Source organism: Rutidosis leptorrhynchoides, chromosome 9 (genome assembly GCF_046630445.1).
Source record: "Rutidosis leptorrhynchoides isolate AG116_Rl617_1_P2 chromosome 9, CSIRO_AGI_Rlap_v1, whole genome shotgun sequence".
Lineage (NCBI taxonomy): Eukaryota > Viridiplantae > Streptophyta > Magnoliopsida > Asterales > Asteraceae > Rutidosis > Rutidosis leptorrhynchoides.
Window position 1 is genome coordinate 40,857,742 of NC_092341.1, and position 22,215 is coordinate 40,879,956.

Sequence of the window (22,215 nt, forward strand, 5' to 3'; positions counted from 1 at the left end):
TACTCCTATTCATTACTTTCGATGTTTTTGTCTCTTGTGCTATCCTTAGCACATTGTTTAAGAAATTGTTTTAGAGAAATTGTGTGGAAATTCGAGGTTGATCGCGTGTCCTGACCTCATGTAGTGCTATTGGAATGGAACTATGAATTAGTGAAATATAATGGCGTCAGGCCAACGTGATTATATTACGTTAATTCATAAAGAAGTCTCAATATTGTGACATGAGGAATAGAAAGCGAGTCAAAGAAAAATTTTTACACCACTCATTCAGAAATTTCGATGTATTACATGGGTAGGGAAAATATTCATTATCTTATTTGTTGATATGTGAGGAGATCGTTTTAACCAGATTATCTATCTCATGCTCTATCCTTCATAACACGCTTGTTAGCAACAGCTTCGCTCGGGAACAGTTTTGGCCCAAGGACTTCTGTCCTGATAACAGTCAAAAGAACATTTAACTCATTGGTTTTCATGACCTCGTAACATTTGTTGGTCAAATGTCACACGACGATTCAAGTCATTTACTCGATCTTTCACGATCTTACTTCAACTTGTAACCTCTGAAATACAGATACTCTATTTATCATCGGGAGTTTTACACATTTGTTTAATTGGGCGGTTCTCACGAGGTTTATGGGCGTATAGAAGTAATGAAATATTTTGTCCTGTATACAATTTATAAAATCATATATGTACGTATGGATTCAAATGAATAAATTTACCCTTACTTATTTTGGCTAATATATACTAAATCATACCTCCTAAATTATTTTAAAACCACTCATTTATTGAGCTGTTTGATTAAGTCAATTTGTTTTATATAAAATGGTACATGTTGTACATACTTCTAAATTTACTAAGAACTTCGTTCCGTTTATGTTGTCACAGCAAACGTTTAAAGCTCTTTCAAAAACCCCTTTGATTGATTTTATCAAATTTTCGCATTACTCTACAGAGTGTTTGGATTACAGTTCTTCTCATCCTCCGTTTAAGGATGAAACTTATCGTTAAGTTCATTGATAAAAACTCTTACACCACTTTGGATGCCGGTCTTAAAAAAAAATTTGGAAAGTCTTTGCGCTCATAAAATTTTCCCTCTTATGGTTGGACATGGCCGATTCGCGGACTGATAAATCAGTTTTCTGAGGTACTTTCAGTGGCCACCCTGTTCTCAGGAAAGGCACTAGGTGGGTTTTTGCCCCAACTATTGTTATAGTTGGTATCACAGATAGATATTACACTAGACCGTTGAGAAGTCTCTACTCTCGATATTCACGACTAACCCCATCACCCTCGTAAACATCAATCCTGTGATTCAATACTTTGAGGTGCACGAAATCATTTTTGGAAATTCATCTCACCTGGAGTCGACCATTCTTTATAACCCATGATTCGCGTATCTTTTCATCCGCACGTAAATTGAAGAATAAGGATGAATCCTAGATTGCCTCGCTCATTGTGCAAGGGAGTTCACTCTCGTTGAAATATCACACCTTTCGTACGTCTTCCTTTCGGAAATGTAATGAAAATTTAATTTGAAGTCCATGATCCTCGTTATCTCCTTTGAGAGAATTGCCTTAAATATCTATGCCACCGATGTGACTACTCCATATATTTCTTCCTTCATTGCTGCAACTATATTTCATTCGTCTCAGTTCGTCCCCTTGGGGAGCTCCTGTTTTGTTTATTAAGAAGAAAGATGGTTCGTTCCGGATGTGCATTGATTATCGTGAATTGAACAAGCTTACGGTTAAGAATCGTTACCCTCTTTCGAGAATTGATGATCTGTTCGATCAACTTCAAGGTTCGTCCGTTTATTCTAAGATTGATCTTCATTCCGGTTATCACCAACTGCGGACTAAAGAAACTGATATTCCGAAAGCCGCTTTTCGTACCTGTTATGGTCACTATGAATTTCTTGTTATGTCGTTCAAATTAACCAACGCACCTGCTGTGTTCATGGACCTCATGAACCGTGTGTGCAGACCCTATCTGGACAAACTCGTTATCGTTTTCATCGATGATATCCTTATCTATTCCAAGAAGTGATCAAGAGCACGAAGATAAGTGCTTGATTTGTTAAGAAAAGAAGAGATGTATGCTGAATTTTTCTAAATGTGCGTTCTGGTTGAAAGAAGTTCAATTTCTTGGGCACGTTGTTATTAAACAGGGAATTCAAGTTGATCCTGCTAAGATTGAGGCAATTGGGAAATGGAAAATTTCCGAAAACTCCTACTCAAATTCGCCAGTTTCTAGGATTAGCAGGCTATTATAGAAGGTTCATTCAAGATTTTTCACGAGTAGCGAAACCTCCGACTGCTTTAACGCATAAGGGGAAGAAGTACGAGTGGAAGAGTGAACAAGAGTCCGCTTTCCAAACTCTGAAGAAGAAGTTAACTTCTGCACCGACATTATCACTACCTGAGGGTAGTGATGATCTTGTTATCTATTGTGATGCTCCGTGTCAAAACTTTGGTTGTGTTTTGATGCAACGAAAGAAAGTCATTGTTTACGCGTCATGTCAGTTTAAGATTTATGAACAGAATTATACAACTCATGATGTAGAATTGGGAGCTGTTGTGTTCGCACTCAAGAATTGGAGACATTAATTATATGGGGTCAAAAGTACTGTGTACACTGATCACAAAAGTCTTCAACATATCCTCGATCAGAAACAGTTGAACATGAGACAACGAAGATGGATTGAGACGTTGAATGATTACGATTGTGAACTTTTGTATCATCTGGGTAAGGCCAATGTGGTGGCGGATGCGTTGAGTCGTAAAGAAAGGGCTGAACCTCGCAGGTTTAGAGCCTTGAATATGACAATTAGAATAAACCTCGCAAGGCAGATTCTTGAGGCACAACAAGAAGCCTTAAAGGAAGAGATTTTTGTGAAAGAGAACGTAAGAGGTATGGCTAAGAAATTTGAGATTCGAGCAAATGGTACTAGGTACTTTGCAGGACGTCTTTGGGTTCCGAAGTTTGGTGAACTGCAACAACTTGTTTTAGATGAAGCTTATAAGTCTGGGTACTCTATTTATCCTGGTTTAGGAAAGATGTATCATGATCTTAAGGAGCTGTATTGGTGGCCTAATTTGAAAGCTGATGTGGCTACGTATGTGGCTAAGTGTTTGACCTGTGCTAAGGTTAAAGCTGAATATCAAAAACCTTAGGGACTTTTGGTGCAACCTGAGTTTCCCGAGTGGAAGTGGGAAGGTATTACGATGGATTTTATTACTAAGTTACCGAGAGTTGCGGGTGGCTATGATACCATTTGGGTGATTGTAGATCGACTCACAAAGCTGGCTCACTTTTTTTCGATTAAGGAAACAGATTCGATGGAGAAGCTTACTCCTTTGTATTTGAAGGAGATTGTTTCTAGACATGGTGTTCCTGTATCTATTATTTCGGATCGAGACAGTCGATTTGTATCGAGGTTTTGGCGATCTTTACAGGAAGCCTTGGGAACTAAGTTAGATATGAGCACCACTTATCATCCTCAAACAGATGGTCAGAGTGAAAGCACCATTCAGACGTTGGAAGATATGCTACGATCGTGTGTTATTGATTTTGGTAATGGGTGGGATAAATATTTGCCGCTAGCTGAGTTTTCTTATAACAACTATCATGCAAGTATTAAGCCGCACCGTTTGAAGCTGTGTATGGTAGAAAATGTAGGTCTCCTGACTGCTGGAATGAGGTTGGGGATGCTCAACTCACATGTCCAAAAATTATTCATGAGACTACCAAGAAGATCGTACAGATTTAGGAAAGATTGAAAACCGCCAGAAATCTGCAAAAGAGCTATGCAAATAAGAGAAGGAAAGATATTGAATTTCAGGTCGGTGACCATGTTATGTTAAAGGTATCACCTTAGAAAGGTGCGGTACATTTTGGTAAAAGGGGAAAGTTGAATCCTCATTTTGTTGGACCGTTCGAGATTATTGAGAGAGTTGGACCCGTGGCTTATCGTTTGAGTTTGCCCCAAGAACTCGGTGCTATTCATGATGTTTTTCATGTATCGAATTTGAAGAAGTGTTTGGCCGAGGCCGATGAAACTATTCCTCTGGAGGAACTTCATGTTAATAAGCAACTTCATTTTATTAGGGAACCTGTTGAAATTATGGATCGAGAGGTTAAGACTCTTAAGCAGAGTAGAATTCCTATTGTTCGAGTTAGATGGAACGCCAGACGCGGTCTCGAGTTCACTTGGGAACGTGATGATCAGATGAAGCAGAAGTACCCACATTTGTTCCCAGATGCTGAGTCAACCCTGCACCTGCTTAAATTTCGGGACGAAATTTCCGTAACGGGAAGGTACTGTAACGACCCTACTTTTTCTGTTATCTTTTACCGTTAATTATTTAACGACCGTTAACTGTTATTCGTGCCACGTCATTTCTATGACCTATATTATTATTTTAGTAATAATATATTAATTATTATGTGATATATGAATATTTATATTCATATTTTGAGTTATATGTTTCTACGTGTCGCGAATTTCTATCCGGCGAATCTTTTTCGGTTTTCAAACCGACGGTCGAGCTTTTGAGATTTTTAAATCCAAATTATTTTAAATATGATATTTTAATGTCATATGATTATATATAGTGTTTATATATTTTATTCGTCGCGTATTTGTTATCTCTCCGAAAAATCAATCGCGTAGCGGTGTTTTCACGTTTCGGGCTTCGTTCGAACATTCGGGCCACAAGCTATTGAACATTTATCAAATTTGGGCCACAAGGGGCCCACCCTAGTCAATATTCAGCCAAAATTTTGAAGGGGAGGGGGGTGATGTGTCAATCTTGGAAACTTGGTGTTTTGTTGAACAAAAAGGGACAATACTTCTCATTTTAACCTAGCACCTTATTTTTTTCTTTCTCTCCTCTCCATGAACGACCCAAACCTCCATCTTCATCATCATAATCGGCCAACATCATCATAGCATGGATTCTTCATCATCTCTCAAGGGCTTTTAGTATAATCGGATTCATCTCTTCGTACTCTACGCGACTACATAATTTGATTCTTGATTAGGGTATAAACCCTAACCCTAGATTTTTAATTTTTCTTTATTTTTCTGTATTTTGATTATATTTTAATAGTATGATGATTACTTGTTGTTGTAATGGTGTTTGTATGCATAGAATTACTCATAAACACATGTTTTCGGTTTGATAAAATTGGGACAGCAGCTATTTCGTGTATTTCTGATATTGTGACTGTTATAAGAGTTAAAATAAAGTATCTATATGAGTTCCTCTCATCAAGACATTAATTTTAGACTCCGGATTCATGTCGTTTCGATTCCCGGAGCCCTAGATATGATCAAAGTGGTATTTTGTTAAGATTAAAATGTGATATTGGTATGAACCAGGTTTGGTCCGACTTTGTGACCATATTTGGTGACTTTAGGGTGTGTTAGTGTGTTAGGATCAATTATGGGACGAACTTTCATGTTCGGGTCATCTAAATCCGAGCCACGAATCACCCGTTGAGTCTAAAACACGATTTTGATTGAATTAAAGTTTCAAGTGATGTCTTGGCTGATCACTACGACTTGTAGGCTGTTCTTGGTGTGTTCTTGAGTGTACCGAAGTGTCGGGTGGTTTGATTAGGCGGAGATATATGTAAGGCTCGCCGAAAATCGACACCCGGGGCTCAAGATACGACCCGATGAACTTTTGATTTAAAACTTGTGATTAATTATTAAACTTATGATATAAATAATGAATTTCATTATCATTTAATTACTTATGATATAAAAAGTAATTATTATAATTTAAGACTTATGATATATATTTATTATATCATTTAATTATTACTTATGATTTAATTAACATTTTAATTAAACTTATGATTAATAATACTTTTATTATTAATGGAAAATACTTATGATAAGTATTAAACTTATATTATAAGATTATTATTATAAGACTTATAATAAAGATTAATTAATTATTTAATTATTATAAGGATTAGTTGTTATTTAATTATAATTTAATTATTAAATACTTATGATTTAATAATTATAATTAGAAACTTATGATATGATTAATAATTCATTATTAATTAATAATACTTATGATATGATTTAAAATTTATTATTAATTAATAATACTTATATTATGACTAATATTTAATTAATTAATTAAATACTTATGTTATATTAATTATATCATTTAAACTTATATTAACTTTGATAATTCATTTTAATTTAATTAAACTTATGTTATGACATAATTAGACATATTTAACTTTAATAAACATTATAACTTACATTATTATTACAACTTACACTTTTAAATTTAACGTTGACTATGTTTGACCAAGGTTGACTTTTGAGTTGACTTTCGGTTGACTTTGACTTTCAGTTGACATTTGTTGACTTTCTAAATAAGGAAACTTTCCTAACTTAAAACTTTCTAAAAATAGAAACTTTCTAAATTTGGAAACTTTCCAAAAATAGAAACTTTCCAAAAATAGAAACTTTTCAAAAATGGAAACCTGCTAAAAATAGAAAGTGTGTGTCCGTACGCTGTTCTGATCAAACCGATGCATGTTGAGTATTGTTCTATGACTACTTGCAACATGTACAATAGCTATCATACTAAGACTTGACCTAAGTTAGTTATTTATATCGACCTTCTTTATTTATAGGTCGGCGTTGTGATCATTCCTGATCACTTTACTTCATTTGCTGTTCGCATAATTGTGTGGTTACTTCGTTTGCCATTAAGGTGAGTTATAGTCCCATTTTTCTATTTTAAATCTTTTGGGATGAGAATACATGCAATTTATTTATATTTTGGACACAAGTGGAAGTTGGTTTAAATTATTCATTGTGAGTTGAACAAAATATTCCCTAGTCTGGTAACTGTAATCACTGGTTTCTACTGGTGAACGCGAATCCTATGGATAGATCTATCGGGTTTGACAACCCCATTTCGAGCTAGTCGCGCTAGCAATTTATAATCAGAATGTTTAGTACTTCGTAATTTGTTGTAGATACACTTGTTCGGTGTATATTATTTATTGTGTTTGGCAAGGGTAAATAAATGGTTAAGTGGTTACCAGGTGGCTCACGGAAAATGGAATAATATTTTTATATGTTTTCTAGCATATAATTTTGTGGTCCAAAAAGGTGTTTTTATGTTTTCAAACATAAAGTTATTGTTTAAATTAAATATTGTTTGCAATATTAAACCTATAATTCACTTAACATTTTTGTTGACAGTTACTCGCATGTTTTATTCTCAGGTTCATGATTGATTCCTTCCGCTGTACTTAGAGAGTCTGCATATTTATGATGGCATCTTTTGTTAAACTTTAACTTGCATTCTATTTTGATACATTTAATAGTGGATATTGTTGACTTGTTTTGGTCAACCTTTGGTTAAGTAATAATGTATGGTTTTTCTAAACTTACATATTTTGGTAGGTTTCCTTTATAGGAAATCATTGTTAAATAAAGAATGCAAGGTTATTTATCAAATTCATATAGAGTTATGATCAAGCTGTGGGACCAAGATAACGATGGTCGTCAAGTGTACTTTGACGGGTCATTAAAGGAGGCATGTAAGTTTAAACAATGGGTTGATGCCATGAATGTGGAGATGGAAGCTCTCCACATAAATGGTACTTAGGAAATCACTGATCTTCCCAAAGATAGGAAACCTATTGGATGTAAGTGGGTATATAAAATTAAGTATAAGTCAAATGGTGAAGTTGATAGTTTTAAAGCTAGATTGGTTGCTATGGGTTACAAACAAAGAGAAGGTATAGATTTTGATGAGACTTTCTCACCTGTTGTCAAGATGGTTACTGTAAGATGCATGATTAATTTAGCTATTCAGAATGATTGGCCTTTATATCAACTTGATATTAACAATGCTTTTTTGTATGGAGATCTTGATGAAGATGTTTATATGACCTTACCCTTAGGATATTATGAAAAGAATGCTAATAAGGTTTGTAAACTGAAGAGGTCTTTATATGGTTTAAAACAGGCACCTAGAAAATGGAATGAAAAGTTAACCCCAGCCTTAATTGAAAATGGTTTTTTCCAAAGTTTAAATGATTATTCTTTGTTTATAAAATCTACTGAGGGGTTGTTTATTGTTGTGCTTGTATATGTTGATGACATTGTTGTTACAGGAAATGATAATGCTGAAATAGAAATGTTCAAGTCTTTTCTGAAAACTAAATTCCAAATTAAAGGTCTTGGTTTTTTGAAGTACTTCTTAGGTATTGAAGTTATGAGGTCTGAAAGTTCTATATGTTTGTCACAAAGGAAATACACCTTAGATCTGTTGGCTGAATTTGGGTTGTTAGATTGTAAACCTATACATACACCTATAGAACCTAACACTTCTTATTTGGTTTGTGAAGATAAAAATGATACACCTTTAAAGAACATAACTGAATATCAGAGATTGGTAGGAAAGTTGATATATCTAACCCTGACAAGACCTGATATTTCTTATGTTGTTCATGTACTTAGTCAGTTTATGCATAATCCAAAATGTTCTCACTTAAAATGTGCTTTAAGATTTCTAAGATATCTTAAGTCTGCTCCTAGCAAGGGTGTTTGTATTGATAAGAATCAAACTGCTAGTATTTCATGCTTTGTTGATTCTGATTGGGGAAAAAGAGTTATGGTCAGAAAATCTGTTACAGGTTATTGTGTGTTTCTAAATGGTTCTTTACTTACTTGGAAGAGTAAGAAACAACCAACAATTTCAAGATCATCTGCAGAGGCTGAATATAGGGCTCTTGCAGATGCTTCTTGTGAAGTAATTTGGGTTTTGAAATTACTAAAAGATTTTGGTGTTAAGACTTGTTTACCTGTTCCTATTCATATTGATAATACATCTGCTATAAAGATTGCAGCTAATCCTGTCTTTCATGAAAAAACTAAGCATTTTGAGACTGATCTACACTTTGTAAGAGAAAATATTTGTAATGGTGTTCTTAAAACAGTTAAAGTTAATTCTAATGAGGATTCTGCAGATGTGTTTACAAAAGGTTTAAGTGCATATCATCATAATAATATGTGTGATATGCTTGGGTTAAAAAATTGGTTTGGGAATTAGATTGAGGAGGGGTGTTCAAAATATCATTTCTTTATGTCAATCTAATTCTTTATTTTCTTCATTTACTTAGTGCATGATTAGCATGTGCAGGTTCATTACCTGCTGGAGATGATGATTGGTGATTGAGCTGTGTTTAGTGAATGTTGCTGCTACTTGTTGATGCTGTCTTATTCAGAGTTTTAAGGTTTGAACCCTTTGTGCACAGAGTGTGATACAAAAGTAGTCAACATACCTAGTATGGGGGTGAAATTGTCATTACACAAAGACTAGACATAGTTGGGTTCATTCTATCCATTTATGAGGGACTGAATATATAAATATATGGCTGGTCAACAAGTCAAAGACGGTTTAATCTTGCTGTATAAATACCCAAGTTTAGGGTTTCATTGTTTAGTTTTCATCGATTGTTTTACAGTTCTCTCTCACAAAAACAGATTATTATCATCTCTTTGTATACTCTAAATCCAGAAGTTTGGATTATTGTTTTCTGTATTTTCTGTATTCATCTAGTTGATGAATACAAGTTGTGGTTATTTCAAGTGTTTGTGGTTTGTGTTTAATTAGTCGATTATGTGTTCTATCATTGAGATTACATATTTTTTCACAAGAGGTCTCAGGTTCGAATCCCGTTTGAGACGAATATTTAATTTAGTAGTGGTCATGGATGGGTTGAAAACAACCAGGTAGTAATCCTGCTCGGCTGCGTAAATCAGAGTATGATGTCAGATTACTCATTCTTTCAGTAGCCCGAACAAGAAAAACCTTCTACCTTTGAGTAAGATCCTTTGAATTAGAGAAAGAAAATTACTCCGTAATTTTTTTTTTATTTTAAATATGCATTAGTTACTTGTAGATACCACATCTATTTTGTAAAATGTGACAGATGCATATTTGTCTCTTTATGTCAACTTGTGCTCGCCCTTTCTTGGATGATATATATCGATAAGTATAAGTAGATACCTACATTTTATGTGAAATTATATATCAGGGACTTTCCAAGTTTATCGTATTGTGTTTCTAGGTCATGCTTATTTAAGATTTAAGTTGTAGGCCACTCAAGCTTATTTTTCCATGTTTATAAGTCACTAATAAGCTACTCGAGCTCGACTCGAGTCGAGTCTAAACGAGCTCGAGCCCAAAGTTGAACATATGTTGAAGCTCCTTTAGTAATCTAGCCGAGCTCGAGCTTTATATCTGGAGCTTGAACAGGCTTGCGAGCCTAAATAAACTTTTTATTTATATACTCTACATTACTATTTTATAAAAATATAATATATGATATAATGACAAAAATAATTATTATAATTTTGATATAGTTAAAATATTAATAAATAACCTTATTATATTAAATGTGAATTAAAAATACATAAAAGTAAATATGTAATATAATTAAATTAAAAAATATTAACAAAAAGTATGTTATGTGATAAACGAGTCGAGTTCGAGCCGAGCTCGAAGTTTTGTAATATCAAACGAGCCGAACTCAAGGTTTTATAATATCAAACGAACCGAGCTCGAGCCAAAGATATTAGGCTCAAATCGAACCGATCTCGAGCTAGAATCTTATGAATTTTAAATGAGCCGAGCTCGGTCTCGGCTCGACTCGTTTACTCCCCACTATTTAAATGAGTAGAGAATTAATTTGAGAAAATCTGAAGAAAAAAACAGGTAGAGAATTAATTTGAAATTTTTTTAAGAAAAAATGGTGGAGAGTAAATATGAGATGAAAGGGAGAAGAGACACATGTTTCATTTTACTATATAGAGATTTTAGCTTAAAACGAAAAACAGGATCATTCATCACACACTACATTATTTTCACCTGTACTTTTAATAAAACCTTAAACCAATAAAAAAAAGTCTAACCCTAACACAAATATGGCGGCCGTCGTATCACCGAATCCTAACACCACCACCACTAAACCACAACCATCGTCAACCACCATATTCCACCTCCACTCCACCACTTCCCACCGTTTCTCTCTCCCCATTCCCCCATCCACCCCAAAACGACACCGTCTCCACATCACCAATGTTCTCTCCAATTCCAAACCAATCACCACCTTCACTCCTCCACCACCACCTTCACCGGAAAATTTCGTCTCCCGTTACGCCGCCGACCAACCCCGTAAAGGATCCGATGTCCTCGTTGAAGCCCTCGAACGCGAAGGCGTCACCGACGTCTTCGCCTACCCTGGAGGCGCATCTATGGAAATCCACCAAGCCTTAACCCGGTCCCACACAATCCGTAACGTCCTGCCACGTCACGAACAAGGCGGCGTTTTCGCCGCCGAAGGTTACGCACGTGCTTCCGGACTTACCGGCGTTTGCATCGCTACTTCCGGCCCCGGCGCCACCAACCTTGTCTCCGGCCTTGCTGACGCTTTACTCGACAGTGTCCCCATCGTTGCAATCACCGGTCAAGTTCCCCGGCGAATGATCGGAACCGACGCTTTTCAAGAAACACCGATTGTTGAGGTAACACGTTCTATTACTAAACACAATTATTTGGTTTTAGATGTTGAAGATATACCTAGAGTCGTTCGTGAAGCTTTTTATTTAGCGTCATCGGGTCGACCCGGACCCGTTTTAATCGACATACCTAAAGATATTCAACAACAATTAGTAGTACCTAAATGGGATGAACCAATGCGATTACCTGGGTACTTATCTCGGTTACCGAAACCGCCAAATGATGATCATTTACATCAAATAATTCGATTAATATCGGAATCGAAGCGACCTGTTTTGTATGTGGGTGGTGGGTGTTTGAATTCGGGTGATGAGTTAAGGCGATTCGTCGAACTTACTGGTATTCCTGTTGCGAGTACTTTAATGGGGTTGGGATCGTATCCAGCTTCAAGCGATTTGGCGTTACAAATGCTGGGAATGCACGGGACGGTTTACGCGAATTATGCTGTTGATAAGAGTGATTTGTTGCTTGCATTTGGGGTTCGATTTGATGATCGTGTAACGGGGAAACTTGAGGCGTTTGCTAGTCGAGCGAAAATAGTTCATGTTGATATTGATTCGGCTGAAATTGGGAAGAATAAGCAGCCTCACGTGTCGGTTTGTGGTGATATTAAGATTGCATTACAGGGTTTGAACAAGATTTTGGAATCGAAACGTGAAGTTAATAATTTTGATTTCGCATATTGGAGGAGTGAATTGGATGAACAAAAAGTGAATCATCCGTTGAGTTTTAAGACGTTTGGTGAAGCGATTCCGCCACAATATGCGATTCAAGTGCTCGATGAGTTAACGGGCGGGAATGCTATTATTAGTACGGGTGTCGGGCAGCACCAGATGTGGGCCGCCCAGTTTTACAAGTATAATAGGCCTAGACAATGGTTGACGTCAGCTGGCCTAGGTGCAATGGGGTTTGGGCTGCCCGCTGCAATTGGTGCAGCTGTCGCTAGGCCCGATTCGGTTGTCGTCGATATCGATGGTGACGGAAGCTTCATGATGAATGTTCAAGAATTAGCTACGATACGAGTGGAAAATCTTCCGGTCAAGATTATGTTATTGAATAATCAGCATTTGGGTATGGTGGTTCAATGGGAAGATCGGTTTTATAAGGCGAATAGAGCGCATACGTATTTAGGTAACCCTGAAAAAGAAAATGAAATATTCCCAAATATGTTGAAATTTGCTGAAGCGTGTGATATCCCGGCTGCCCGAGTGACCCGAAAGGCGGATCTTCGGGCAGCTATTCAGAAGATGTTGGATACACCCGGGCCGTACTTGTTGGATGTTATTGTGCCGCATCAAGAACATGTTTTGCCTATGATCCCGGCTGGCGGTGGGTTTATGGATGTGATCACCGAGGGTGATGGGAGAACGAAGTACTGACGAGTGTTAATAAGTGCGAACTGGTTTCAAGCTTCTTTACTATAGAGGTTTGATCAGTTTGTTGGGTTTGAAAGTTAATTTTCTTGTTGTGTGATTTAGTTTCTATGGCTGTTAAGTATGTTCTGTTTTTAGCTGTTAATTCACACTTCTTTTAATAGCTTTTGTTAATGTTAATAAATAAAGTTTCAACCTTTTACCTTGATTATAAACATGTTTGGTCCAAACTTGTTAATTTGTAATCTTTGTTTGTTGTTTTGTTGACTAGGCTAGGTTCTATTTCTTGCTGTATCGATTTGTACTTTGTTGATGCTCACATTTTTTTTTATACTCCCTCCTTTCTAATAAAAGTGTGACTTTTTGTTGAATTTAAGATATATGGATGAATTGTCTAATTTGTCTTTTATTTAATGTTGTTATAGAGAGTAAGTAATTAATTAATTGTTATATTTGGTCATTTTCTCTGTAAAAATAAATCCAATACAAACTTTCCAGTATCTTTTTCCTATCACCCTAACCAATCCTACATCACTCCGGTCTACTCCATCTTCTCCGGCCAGGCTCTGGCTGAGGATGGTATGACCCACATGTCGAAGCCATATGGCTTTTCGCCTTCTAAGTCGTGTGATAATCGTGTAACTTCGTTTTTGATTTTCAACTTCCCGGAGTCATGGACCCGGGTCGGTTGTCAAAGAGTTTTCGAAAAATATGGTGCTCTTAAAGATGTATACTTTGCTCGGAAGAGACTGTCGAGTGGCCAACGTTTTGGCTATGTCCGATTTGAAGGAATTACTGAAATCGAGTCTTTTTCCAAAGTCTTGAATTCCATACAAGTTAACGGGAGATGGATTCGAGTCTACAAAGCTTTGGAAAAGAAAGGTGCTCTTCATTGTAGTGTTCGAGAGAAGGCTGCTGTATTTCATCCCTCTAGCAGCAATCATGAAAACATCCCGAATATTGATGGATTCGAGGACTTTCCTCCGGCACCTTGGAATCAAAATCAGAACCGAGGTCAGAATCAAGGTCAGAATAATTCATTTAAATGGGGAGACAAAAGCTTTACAGATGCTATTGATACTAATAAATCCAATAAGCTTCAATTTCCTGCCAACAATCATATTGAAATTAAGGTTGGTGGAAGAAGATACGAATTCAATTTACCTGACTCGGTGAGCAACCACAACCTCGTTTTTAGCTTTAACTGTGATCGTGTTTCCTGGTCTTTGATCGAAGTTAATAAGATCCCGGTTGATATCGATGGCGAAGAAGCATCGATGAAATCCCATGGCATCTCCAGCGTGGGAAATATGAGATCGTCGAGTGTGGGGGATGAATTCTTCTCCCGATCGGTGTCAGGTGTGTTGAAAAAGAATATGTCGAGTGTGGATGTAAATCTTGAAACCTGCGATGCTAATGAACAAGATAATGACGGTGACGGGTTAATTAACAGCGTGGGTGTGAAGCTCGGTACATGTGATGAAGTCATAAACGAAAAGGATGCTGTTGAACAGGCTAATTAGGAGTCTGCAGATGTCGCTGAAGATGTTGAAGAAGGTGAAATAGTTCCAGATTCGGCAGATGATATTCCGGTTACCTTCATACCGGATCCGATCTCAGATGCAAAGCTGGTGTCGGACGAAACTCAAGAGTCGAAAGGTGCCGGCTCCGATGTGTTTTCCTCGGGCAGCAGCGAAAGTATCGAAGGGAGTATTCCCAATGAAAGCTGTGCAGATTTCGAGAATTTTGTTCCCACGCGTGACATTAAGGGACGGTTGTTGGAACCTTTACAAACTCAAATTGCTGATGGGCCAGAGTCTAACTCAACTATTGGGCCTGATTTCTCCAATGAATCCAATAAACCTGAGATGGACTTTGACCCCTCAATTGGTCTAGGCTCTGGTTCAAATGGTTATGTTAGTGATATGGGTTATCCGAACTTAGGCAATAGGGATTGCGTTGATTTGCCTGAAGTGATTGCTAATTCTTTTTCTACCGCGGTAGCTCTCTTTCGATTTAATGAGAGGAAAATTCATCCTTTAATTAAAAGTCATTTCATTAAACACGTTTACGTTTGGGGACGGAGGAATATGAAACGTAACCGACGTCGTGATAACTTTCGCTGGCATGAAAGATATTTTATCGAAAATGTGATGAATAATTCGGAAGGGGACGACGATGAATGTGATTGTTGCTCATGTTGCTCTTCATGAGCGTCCTTGGATTCGGATACATAATTCTGCTTCGAGTCGCTTTGCTTCGAGCTATGTGGGTCCTTTTGTTTCGTGTCATTGTTTGATGTGCGTCTTAAAATCGTGAGTTAGGATGGGGTCTCGGGTTATCTTTGTTGGTTCTGTGTTCTTAATTGTGCGTTCGGCAGTGGTGTCGTGTATTGTCTAGCTCCTGGCTAGTTTTTGTATCGTGTACTTTTATATATTTATAAAACTTACTTGCCTTTCAAAAAAAAAAAAAAAAAATTAATTGTTATATTTAATGTTAAGTTTCCAATTATATAAAGGGCATGAGTGGAACTTTAATGATTTTTTACTGTTATTTAAAGTAAGGGACAATAATTCTGGGACAAACAAAAATAGTAAGGTGAATAGTTTTTTTGGGACGGAGGGAGTATATATGATCGTTTTTTTGCCGTAAAAAATAATATGAACTTTTGGGTTACACTTTTGAAAGCTTGTATTATTATCAACTAACCAATTTTACATGTTAATAACAGTGAAATACCTAAAGTTAAGCCAGCTCAAACAGAGGTATAAATACATGTCTAACTTTGAAAAACAAAGCTGCCTATAACTAAACTGTAAACATCTGTATTGTTCTTACAAGAAACATCCATTTAAAACATTTGCGGCGGCGATGTACTTTCAAACGATTTCTTCCTAACGAGTAAGCAAGTAATCTTCGAAGAACGAGTGCTCGTATTATCAGGACTACATAAAACAAAATCAGGCCTATGGAGTGTTAAATTAAGCTGATCTTCACCCATAACCATAGCAGCTGCATCAAGCAAAACATGCCATTGATTTCTATGTGCTTCTGACGCCCAATGCATCGAGTAGTGGGTCCCATTAACGTTTGCCGGATAAGAAAACAACCCTTTCGAACTTTGCTTGCTTTTTCTTCTAAAAAATTGACTTAGTTGTGAACCTTTGATTCTTAAATCTAACCATGTTTCGGGTGCTGAAATTACCTTTGAGTCCTTGTAGCCTGCGAACGCTCGTATGAAGTCAAGTTCTTCCTTAATAATCGTCATGTAGTAATTCCCCTTGAAAAACGGATAACTTTCGCCAACCAACATCATGGCGTCACGATAACTTGACGTGAACAAAACGAGATACTCTTCATCGGGCAAACCGCAATGTTTTAAAACTTTGTTTCTTGCTTGAATTTCGGGTATGGAAATGAAACTTCCAAGATAGGAAGATTTCTTGGTTAGTATATCGAGTAACCTTGATGGTTCGAGTTGGATCCTTACTAGATCGTGAAAATTACTGCCTAACGTTTCCCTAAATACCCCTCGTGGTGATTTTCGTTTGTTGTCATGTGGAGGCTCTAATGGCTCTTCTTTAACACAAAGCTCGTAAAGGGTAGTTTTGTCTTTTCCTTGAATGAGTGCGTTTGAATATTCTGGATATTTGGCAACGGCGTATTGTTCCACATATTGCATTTCTGCTGGCGTGATCGGTCCTGACCACCTGATGTCAACACCGTGTAGCGTTGATATGGCTTCTGCGATGATATGCGGAGGTATGACTCTATTTGGTTTCTGTTATTCGAATTAATCATTAATCGGTATTAATATCATCAAAATTCTTGAAAATATTGAAAATAAAAAATACCTTGATGATCATACTGTTTGGTCTACCAGTTTCCGTTGTCTTGAAAAGGGATTTCACCATATCTCGTTCCACTCCTCCCTGATTCGTGTCAAGTTTATATCATAAGTTCATAATATATCGTAGATTTATAATCGTCTAACATAAATAATAAATAGATTAGTAAAACCAAAGGGCTTCTGGTCTAACGATATCAAAGGAACTCATCAACCTTATGTGAGTTCGATTTTTGTCGTGGACAATAAGATTCCATGTGTTTGATGTTCCAAAAAAAAAAAAAAGAATTAGTGAAGTTTGTACCTTTGGTCTAGAGTGAATGATCCTAGACTCTTCATTGTTTCTTCCCATTCCAAAACAACCAAGATATATTAATGTCTCTGGCTGATGAACAAGTTTTATTATGTATGTAAAAACCAAAACAAAAGGCAAGAATAGATCCTATTTCTCTATAAAATGATTCGGTTTGATTTATATTATAGATGGGTTTGGTGAAATTTACAACACAAGTAGACTCTTATACTTTATTAACTACAATATTATGGAAGTTGCCAAGAAATAGAAATAAGAAACATTGAGACATAGTCAAGAGTTAAGCCAAAATCGTATTCGTTTCTTGTATTAGATAGTGATTTAAACTAATAAACAATCATTTATTTATCTGAGGTTTGTTTATACTAGCTTTTCACAGGCTGGTTTGACTCGGTGAGTTGCGAGTGAGTTAGGATATCAACCAATTAGATGATGACAAGTGTGCGATAGTGATGGGTATAGGAAATTCAAATCGAAGTGAGTTGGAACATTGTTGGTTGATCCGAGTTTAAGTTGTGTTCACACCACCTATCCATTTTAAGGATCTAATATCAGTTTCTGAACCCACTAATCATACTTAATTAAGAAATGTCCCCTTAAAATTTATAATAATGACAACTGAAAACGACCCGCTTTCCCTTTTAGGTACAAGAGAATATTAAAAAAACAGAGTTTTGATTCTAATTAGCTCAACTAATCAAATTATGAATGTTATGTTGAAAACATCTGCATTGCCCATTTTATACATGGTAAAATCAGCCCATAATGTTATGTTAAGTTGAACAATTTCAAATGCGAGTATTAGATTTATTGACATCATGCTTTCAAAATGCTTACTGTCTAACTTTAATTTTCTGACTTTGTTTATGAAAAAGATGGGTGAAGCAATGAAGATTAAAGTTGAAATATTTTGCTTGGTGGTTATTTCTGAGATCCCATTGAGTTTGTGTCGTTTTTGTACAACCGTGATTTAAAAATGTCATTTTCTACAGAAGCTGGTAATTAGTACTATCTCAAAATTCTTCTGTCTCGACGTCTATTGTGAGGACGAGAGGAAAGAAATATATTATGTTCTAATCACGACATAAATTTTAATTTAAGGACTTAAACAAAACTTTTGTACAGTTGTGAGAGAAATTGGAAATGGTAGGAACACGCTCTTTTGGGAAGATCTATGGATCGGGGAACAACGCTTCAAACACAGGTTCCCAAGATTATATCAGCTCGAATCCTCGAAAGATGTATGCGTTGGTGACAGAGTGGGAAAGTGGGGTCGGGGGTATCCTTTTCATTGCAATGGACTCGGAACTTATTTGGAAGAGCGGAATCCGAGTTGGATCAGCTGCAAGCAGTCCTTGGTTCGGTGAAATTCAGCTCCAACGAAGCTGACTGCTGGAAGTGGTCATTGGATAGAAGCGGTATCTTCAAGAGCCACACTATGGCTTCGTTGATTGATGAGAAATTGCTACATAATTCCTTTCAAAGTCAGGAAACGGTTAGGAACAATTTAATTCCTAAGAAAATAGAGATATTTGCTTGGAGATCGCTTAGGAAAAGGATTCCAACCCGGGTAGAGCTCGATAAAAAATACATCGACCTCAACTCGGTAAGGTGTCCTATGTGTGATGATGGACTTGAAACGGTAGAACACGCAATTCTGTTTTGTAAATGTGCTATGGAGGTATGGACACGCGTATTTCAGTGGTGGAATTTAGGTGCGGTTTCGACCATTTCTATTACTGAAATTTTTAAAGACGCGACTCCGTACTCCTCTTCGAGTGGAAATAGTATTTTATGGCAAGCGGTTAAGTGGGTTACGGGATTTGGAAAGAAATTCTCTTCTAGTTCGATGATGCTCAACGAAATACAATGTAAAAGCTTCAAATGGTTGACAAAGAGGTCAAAGAGATGTAAGTTTGATTGGCATCAGTGGTTCACACAACCTAGCTCGTGTGGGTTTTCATCCCCTCGGGCTGGAGTAGGCTGAAGACGGTTGCAAGTTTGTGCGGTTCGAGTTCAGTGGTCTGCCTAATTCTTGTTAGGAAGAGGGGATCGCCTGGACGTTGGGAGATATAAATTTGAGAGAAAAACAACTCTATTACTCACAAGAATAGATTTACAGAGTATTACAAAACTCTTACAAAAAAAAAACTCTCAAGCTCACACACACTCTCTAGGTTGTGATTACACTTCTCTGAATGATTTGGGATGATTTACAATTGAGGTTTGCACCTCTATTTATAGTAAAAATTCTATGGCGGTGGAAGGGTGTGAACGGAGATGGTGGGCGGCCGTCATCGTGTTCATCTTTGCTTCTTCTACATGGTGTTCAAAGAAGGCTACTTTGAACATCTAGAAGGTGAGCTTCTAGATTGTAGGCTGGAAACTTTCAATTCTCCCCCTCCAGCCGAATCCACGAACATTCTAGTTATGTCTCTGCATAACTCCAACTTCTCTCGAGTCACCACCTTTGTTAACATATCCGCAGGATTCTCCTTTGTATGGATCTTCACTAGTCTCAACAGTTGTTGATTAATTACCTCGCGTATCCAATGATAGCGAATATCAATATGTTTTGTACGGGAATGGTACATGGAGTTCTTGCTCAAATCTAGAGCACTCTGACTGTCACAATGTACCTTGTACTCCTTTTGCTTGATTCCAAATTCTTGGAGATAACGCTTTAACCACAACATTTCTTTTCCAGCTTCTGCGGCAGCAATATACTCTGCTTCAGTTGTGGATAATGCAACACACCTCTGTAGTCTTGACTGCCATGAAACAGCTCCCCCTGCAAAAGTGTAAATGAATCCTGAAGTAGATTTCCTACTATCAGGATCTCCGGCCATATCCGCATCTGTATAGCCTTCCAAGATTGGATCAGCTCCCCCGTAACAAAGACATAGATTCTTTGTACCTTTAAGATATCTGAGAATCCATTTTACTGCATCCCAATGCTCTTTCCCGGGGTTCGAGAGAAAACGACTCACCGTTCCCACTGCATGAGCAATATCGGGCCTTGTACACACCATCGCATACATCAAACTTCCAACAGCTGAGGAATATGGTACTGACGACATCTCCCCGATCTCTTCCTTGGATGAGGGACAAGAACTCTTGCTTAACTTGAAATGGTTAGCTAATGGAATGCTAACAGGTTTGGCATTGTTCATATTGAAACGTGAAAGCACTCGTTCAATATACTTCTCCTGAGATAGCCATAACCTTTTATTCTTCCTATCTCGGGTTATCTGCATTCCCAAAATCTGTTGAGCCTGTCCTAAGTCTTTCATGTCAAAAGACTTAGAGAGTTCCTTCTTCAGCTGGTTGATCTTCGTTACGTCTTTCCCTACGATCAAAATATCGTCTACATAAAGTAGAAGAGCAACGAAATCTCCTTCAGAAAACTTCTGAATGTAGACACACTCATCTGCTGCAGTTTTCTTGTACCCGTGACTCACCATGCACGAGTCAAACTTCTTGTACCACTGCCTAGGTGCCTGCTTTAAACCGTACAAACTTTTCTTCAGCTTGCATACGAGATTATCTCCTGAAACCTCAAAACCTTCTGGCTGTTCCATGTAAATTTCTTCATGTAAATCTCCATGAAGAAAAGCTGTCTTTACATCCATCTGTTCAAGCTCCAAGTTCATACTTGCGACCAATCCAAGTATGACTCTAATTGAAGTCATCTTGACTACTGGTGAAAATATCTCGTCAAAATCAATCCCTTTCTTCTGTTGGAATCCTTTGACTACAAGTCGTGCTTTGTATTTCACCACTTTTCCACTACCATCCTTTTTCAGCTTGAACACCCATTTATTTTTCAGTGCCTTCTTCCCGCGTGGAAGTTCTACAATCTCATAAGTTTGATTTTTCTGCAGAGAATCCATCTCATCCTGCATTGCGAGCAACCATTTTTCTTTATTCTTATGAGTTACTGCTTCATGGAAACTCTCCGGTTCTCCATCTTCAGTAAGTAGAAGGTACTCGGATTCTGGATATCTACTCGATGGAATCCGACCTCGTTCAGTTCTACGAACTTCTGGAACATTCTGAGGAGATCCACCATCATCTTGACCTTGTGATGGTGCTGGAACGTCTGGCAGATGGGGTTGTGGCTCCCCCTGCTCAGCACCGTCATTTTCCTCATTATCTTCTACTTCTGGCATTTCTTCTTGCACTGAAAATTCATTTCTCATGAATGATTCCGTTGTTGCCTCTGGCACCTGAGCAGCAACATTTGACTTCTGAGATATTGTGGGTTTTTCAATATCTTCTATTGTCTGGCTTTCATGGAACACCACATCCCTACTTCTGATCACCATTTTCTCCTTTGGATCCCATAATCTGTATCCAAATAATTCTTCATCTCCATAGCCTATGAATATGCATGGAGTGGTCCTTGCATCCAGCTTCTGCCTGAGCTCCTTGGATACATGTGCGTACGCCAAACATCCAAATACTCTTAAGTGAGAGTATGATGGATCCTTTCCAGACCAAAGTTTCTCCGGAACTTCAAAATTCAGTGGTACTGATGGAGATCGGTTGATCAAATAACAAGCGGTTCTGACTGCTTCTCCCCAGAATGGCTTTGGCAGCTTAGCCATACTGAGCATGCTCCGAACATGTTCCATGATTGTTCGGTTCATTCTTTCTGCTATACCATTATGTTGAGGGGTACGTGGGACCGTCTTCTCATGTCGGATGCCATATGATCTGCAATAGGTATCGAACTGTCTGGAAGAGTATTCACCGCAGTTGTCGGATCGAAGACACTTTAACTTCTTTCATGTCTCACGTTCTACCATGACATGGAACTGTTTGAAGTAATCGAACACCTGGTCCTTCGTCCGTAAGAAATATACCCACACCTTTCGAGAAGTATCATCGATAAACGTCAGAAAGTATCGATTGCCGCCAATTGATTCAACCTCCAAGGGACCGCAAACATCAGAGTGTACCAGACTGAGTAACTCTGATTTTTTCGTTGAAGAGGAATTAAACGAGACTCTATGCTGCTTACCAAACAGACAATGATTGCAAGGATCTAGTGCAGCATCCTTGTCTACATTGATAAGCTCCTTCTTTATTAGGGTAGAC

At 37.4% G+C, this 22,215-nt stretch overlaps 3 protein-coding genes across 3 annotated transcripts; 2 read left to right on the plus strand and 1 right to left on the minus strand.

The window, feature by feature from the left end:
- Positions 1–10,919: 10,919 nt before the first annotated feature.
- Positions 10,920–13,197, plus strand: LOC139869354 (acetolactate synthase 1, chloroplastic-like). The gene has a single exon (XM_071857668.1). It carries the CDS (start codon positions 10,985–10,987, stop codon positions 12,956–12,958), a length of 1,974 nt encoding a protein of 657 aa, XP_071713769.1. The 5' UTR covers positions 10,920–10,984; the 3' UTR covers positions 12,959–13,197.
- Positions 13,198–15,686: 2,489 nt separating this feature from the next.
- Positions 15,687–17,272, minus strand: LOC139867580 (uncharacterized). The gene is made up of 3 exons (XM_071855947.1): positions 17,104–17,272; positions 16,807–16,884; positions 15,687–16,733 (listed from the first exon to the last, which is right to left on the minus strand). Exons 1-3 carry the CDS (start codon positions 17,149–17,151, stop codon positions 15,804–15,806), a joined length of 1,056 nt encoding a protein of 351 aa, XP_071712048.1. The 5' UTR covers positions 17,152–17,272; the 3' UTR covers positions 15,687–15,803.
- A 1,278-nt stretch (positions 17,273–18,550) lies between these two features.
- On the plus strand, positions 18,551–19,099 carry LOC139867972 (uncharacterized). The gene has a single exon (XM_071856314.1). It carries the CDS (start codon positions 18,551–18,553, stop codon positions 19,097–19,099), a length of 549 nt encoding a protein of 182 aa, XP_071712415.1.
- The last annotated feature ends 3,116 nt before the right edge of the window (positions 19,100–22,215 follow it).

Excerpts from the sequence above, each read along its gene's own strand:
- LOC139867972 (XM_071856314.1), top strand. The coding sequence starts at position 18,551 with ATGGCTTCGTTGATTGATGAGAAATTGCTACATAATTCCTTTCAAAGT.
- LOC139869354 (XM_071857668.1), top strand. The coding sequence starts at position 10,985 with ATGGCGGCCGTCGTATCACCGAATCCTAACACCACCACCACTAAACCA.
- LOC139867580 (XM_071855947.1), bottom strand. The coding sequence starts at position 17,151 with ATGGGAAGAAACAATGAAGAGTCTAGGATCATTCACTCTAGACCAAAG. Across the intron at positions 16,885-17,103 it reads TCATTCACTCTAGACCAAAG|GGAGGAGTGGAACGAGATAT; the intron begins GTACAAACTTCA and ends GACACGAATCAG. Across the intron at positions 16,734-16,806 it reads CAAACAGTATGATCATCAAG|AAACCAAATAGAGTCATACC; the intron begins GTATTTTTTATT and ends TTCGAATAACAG.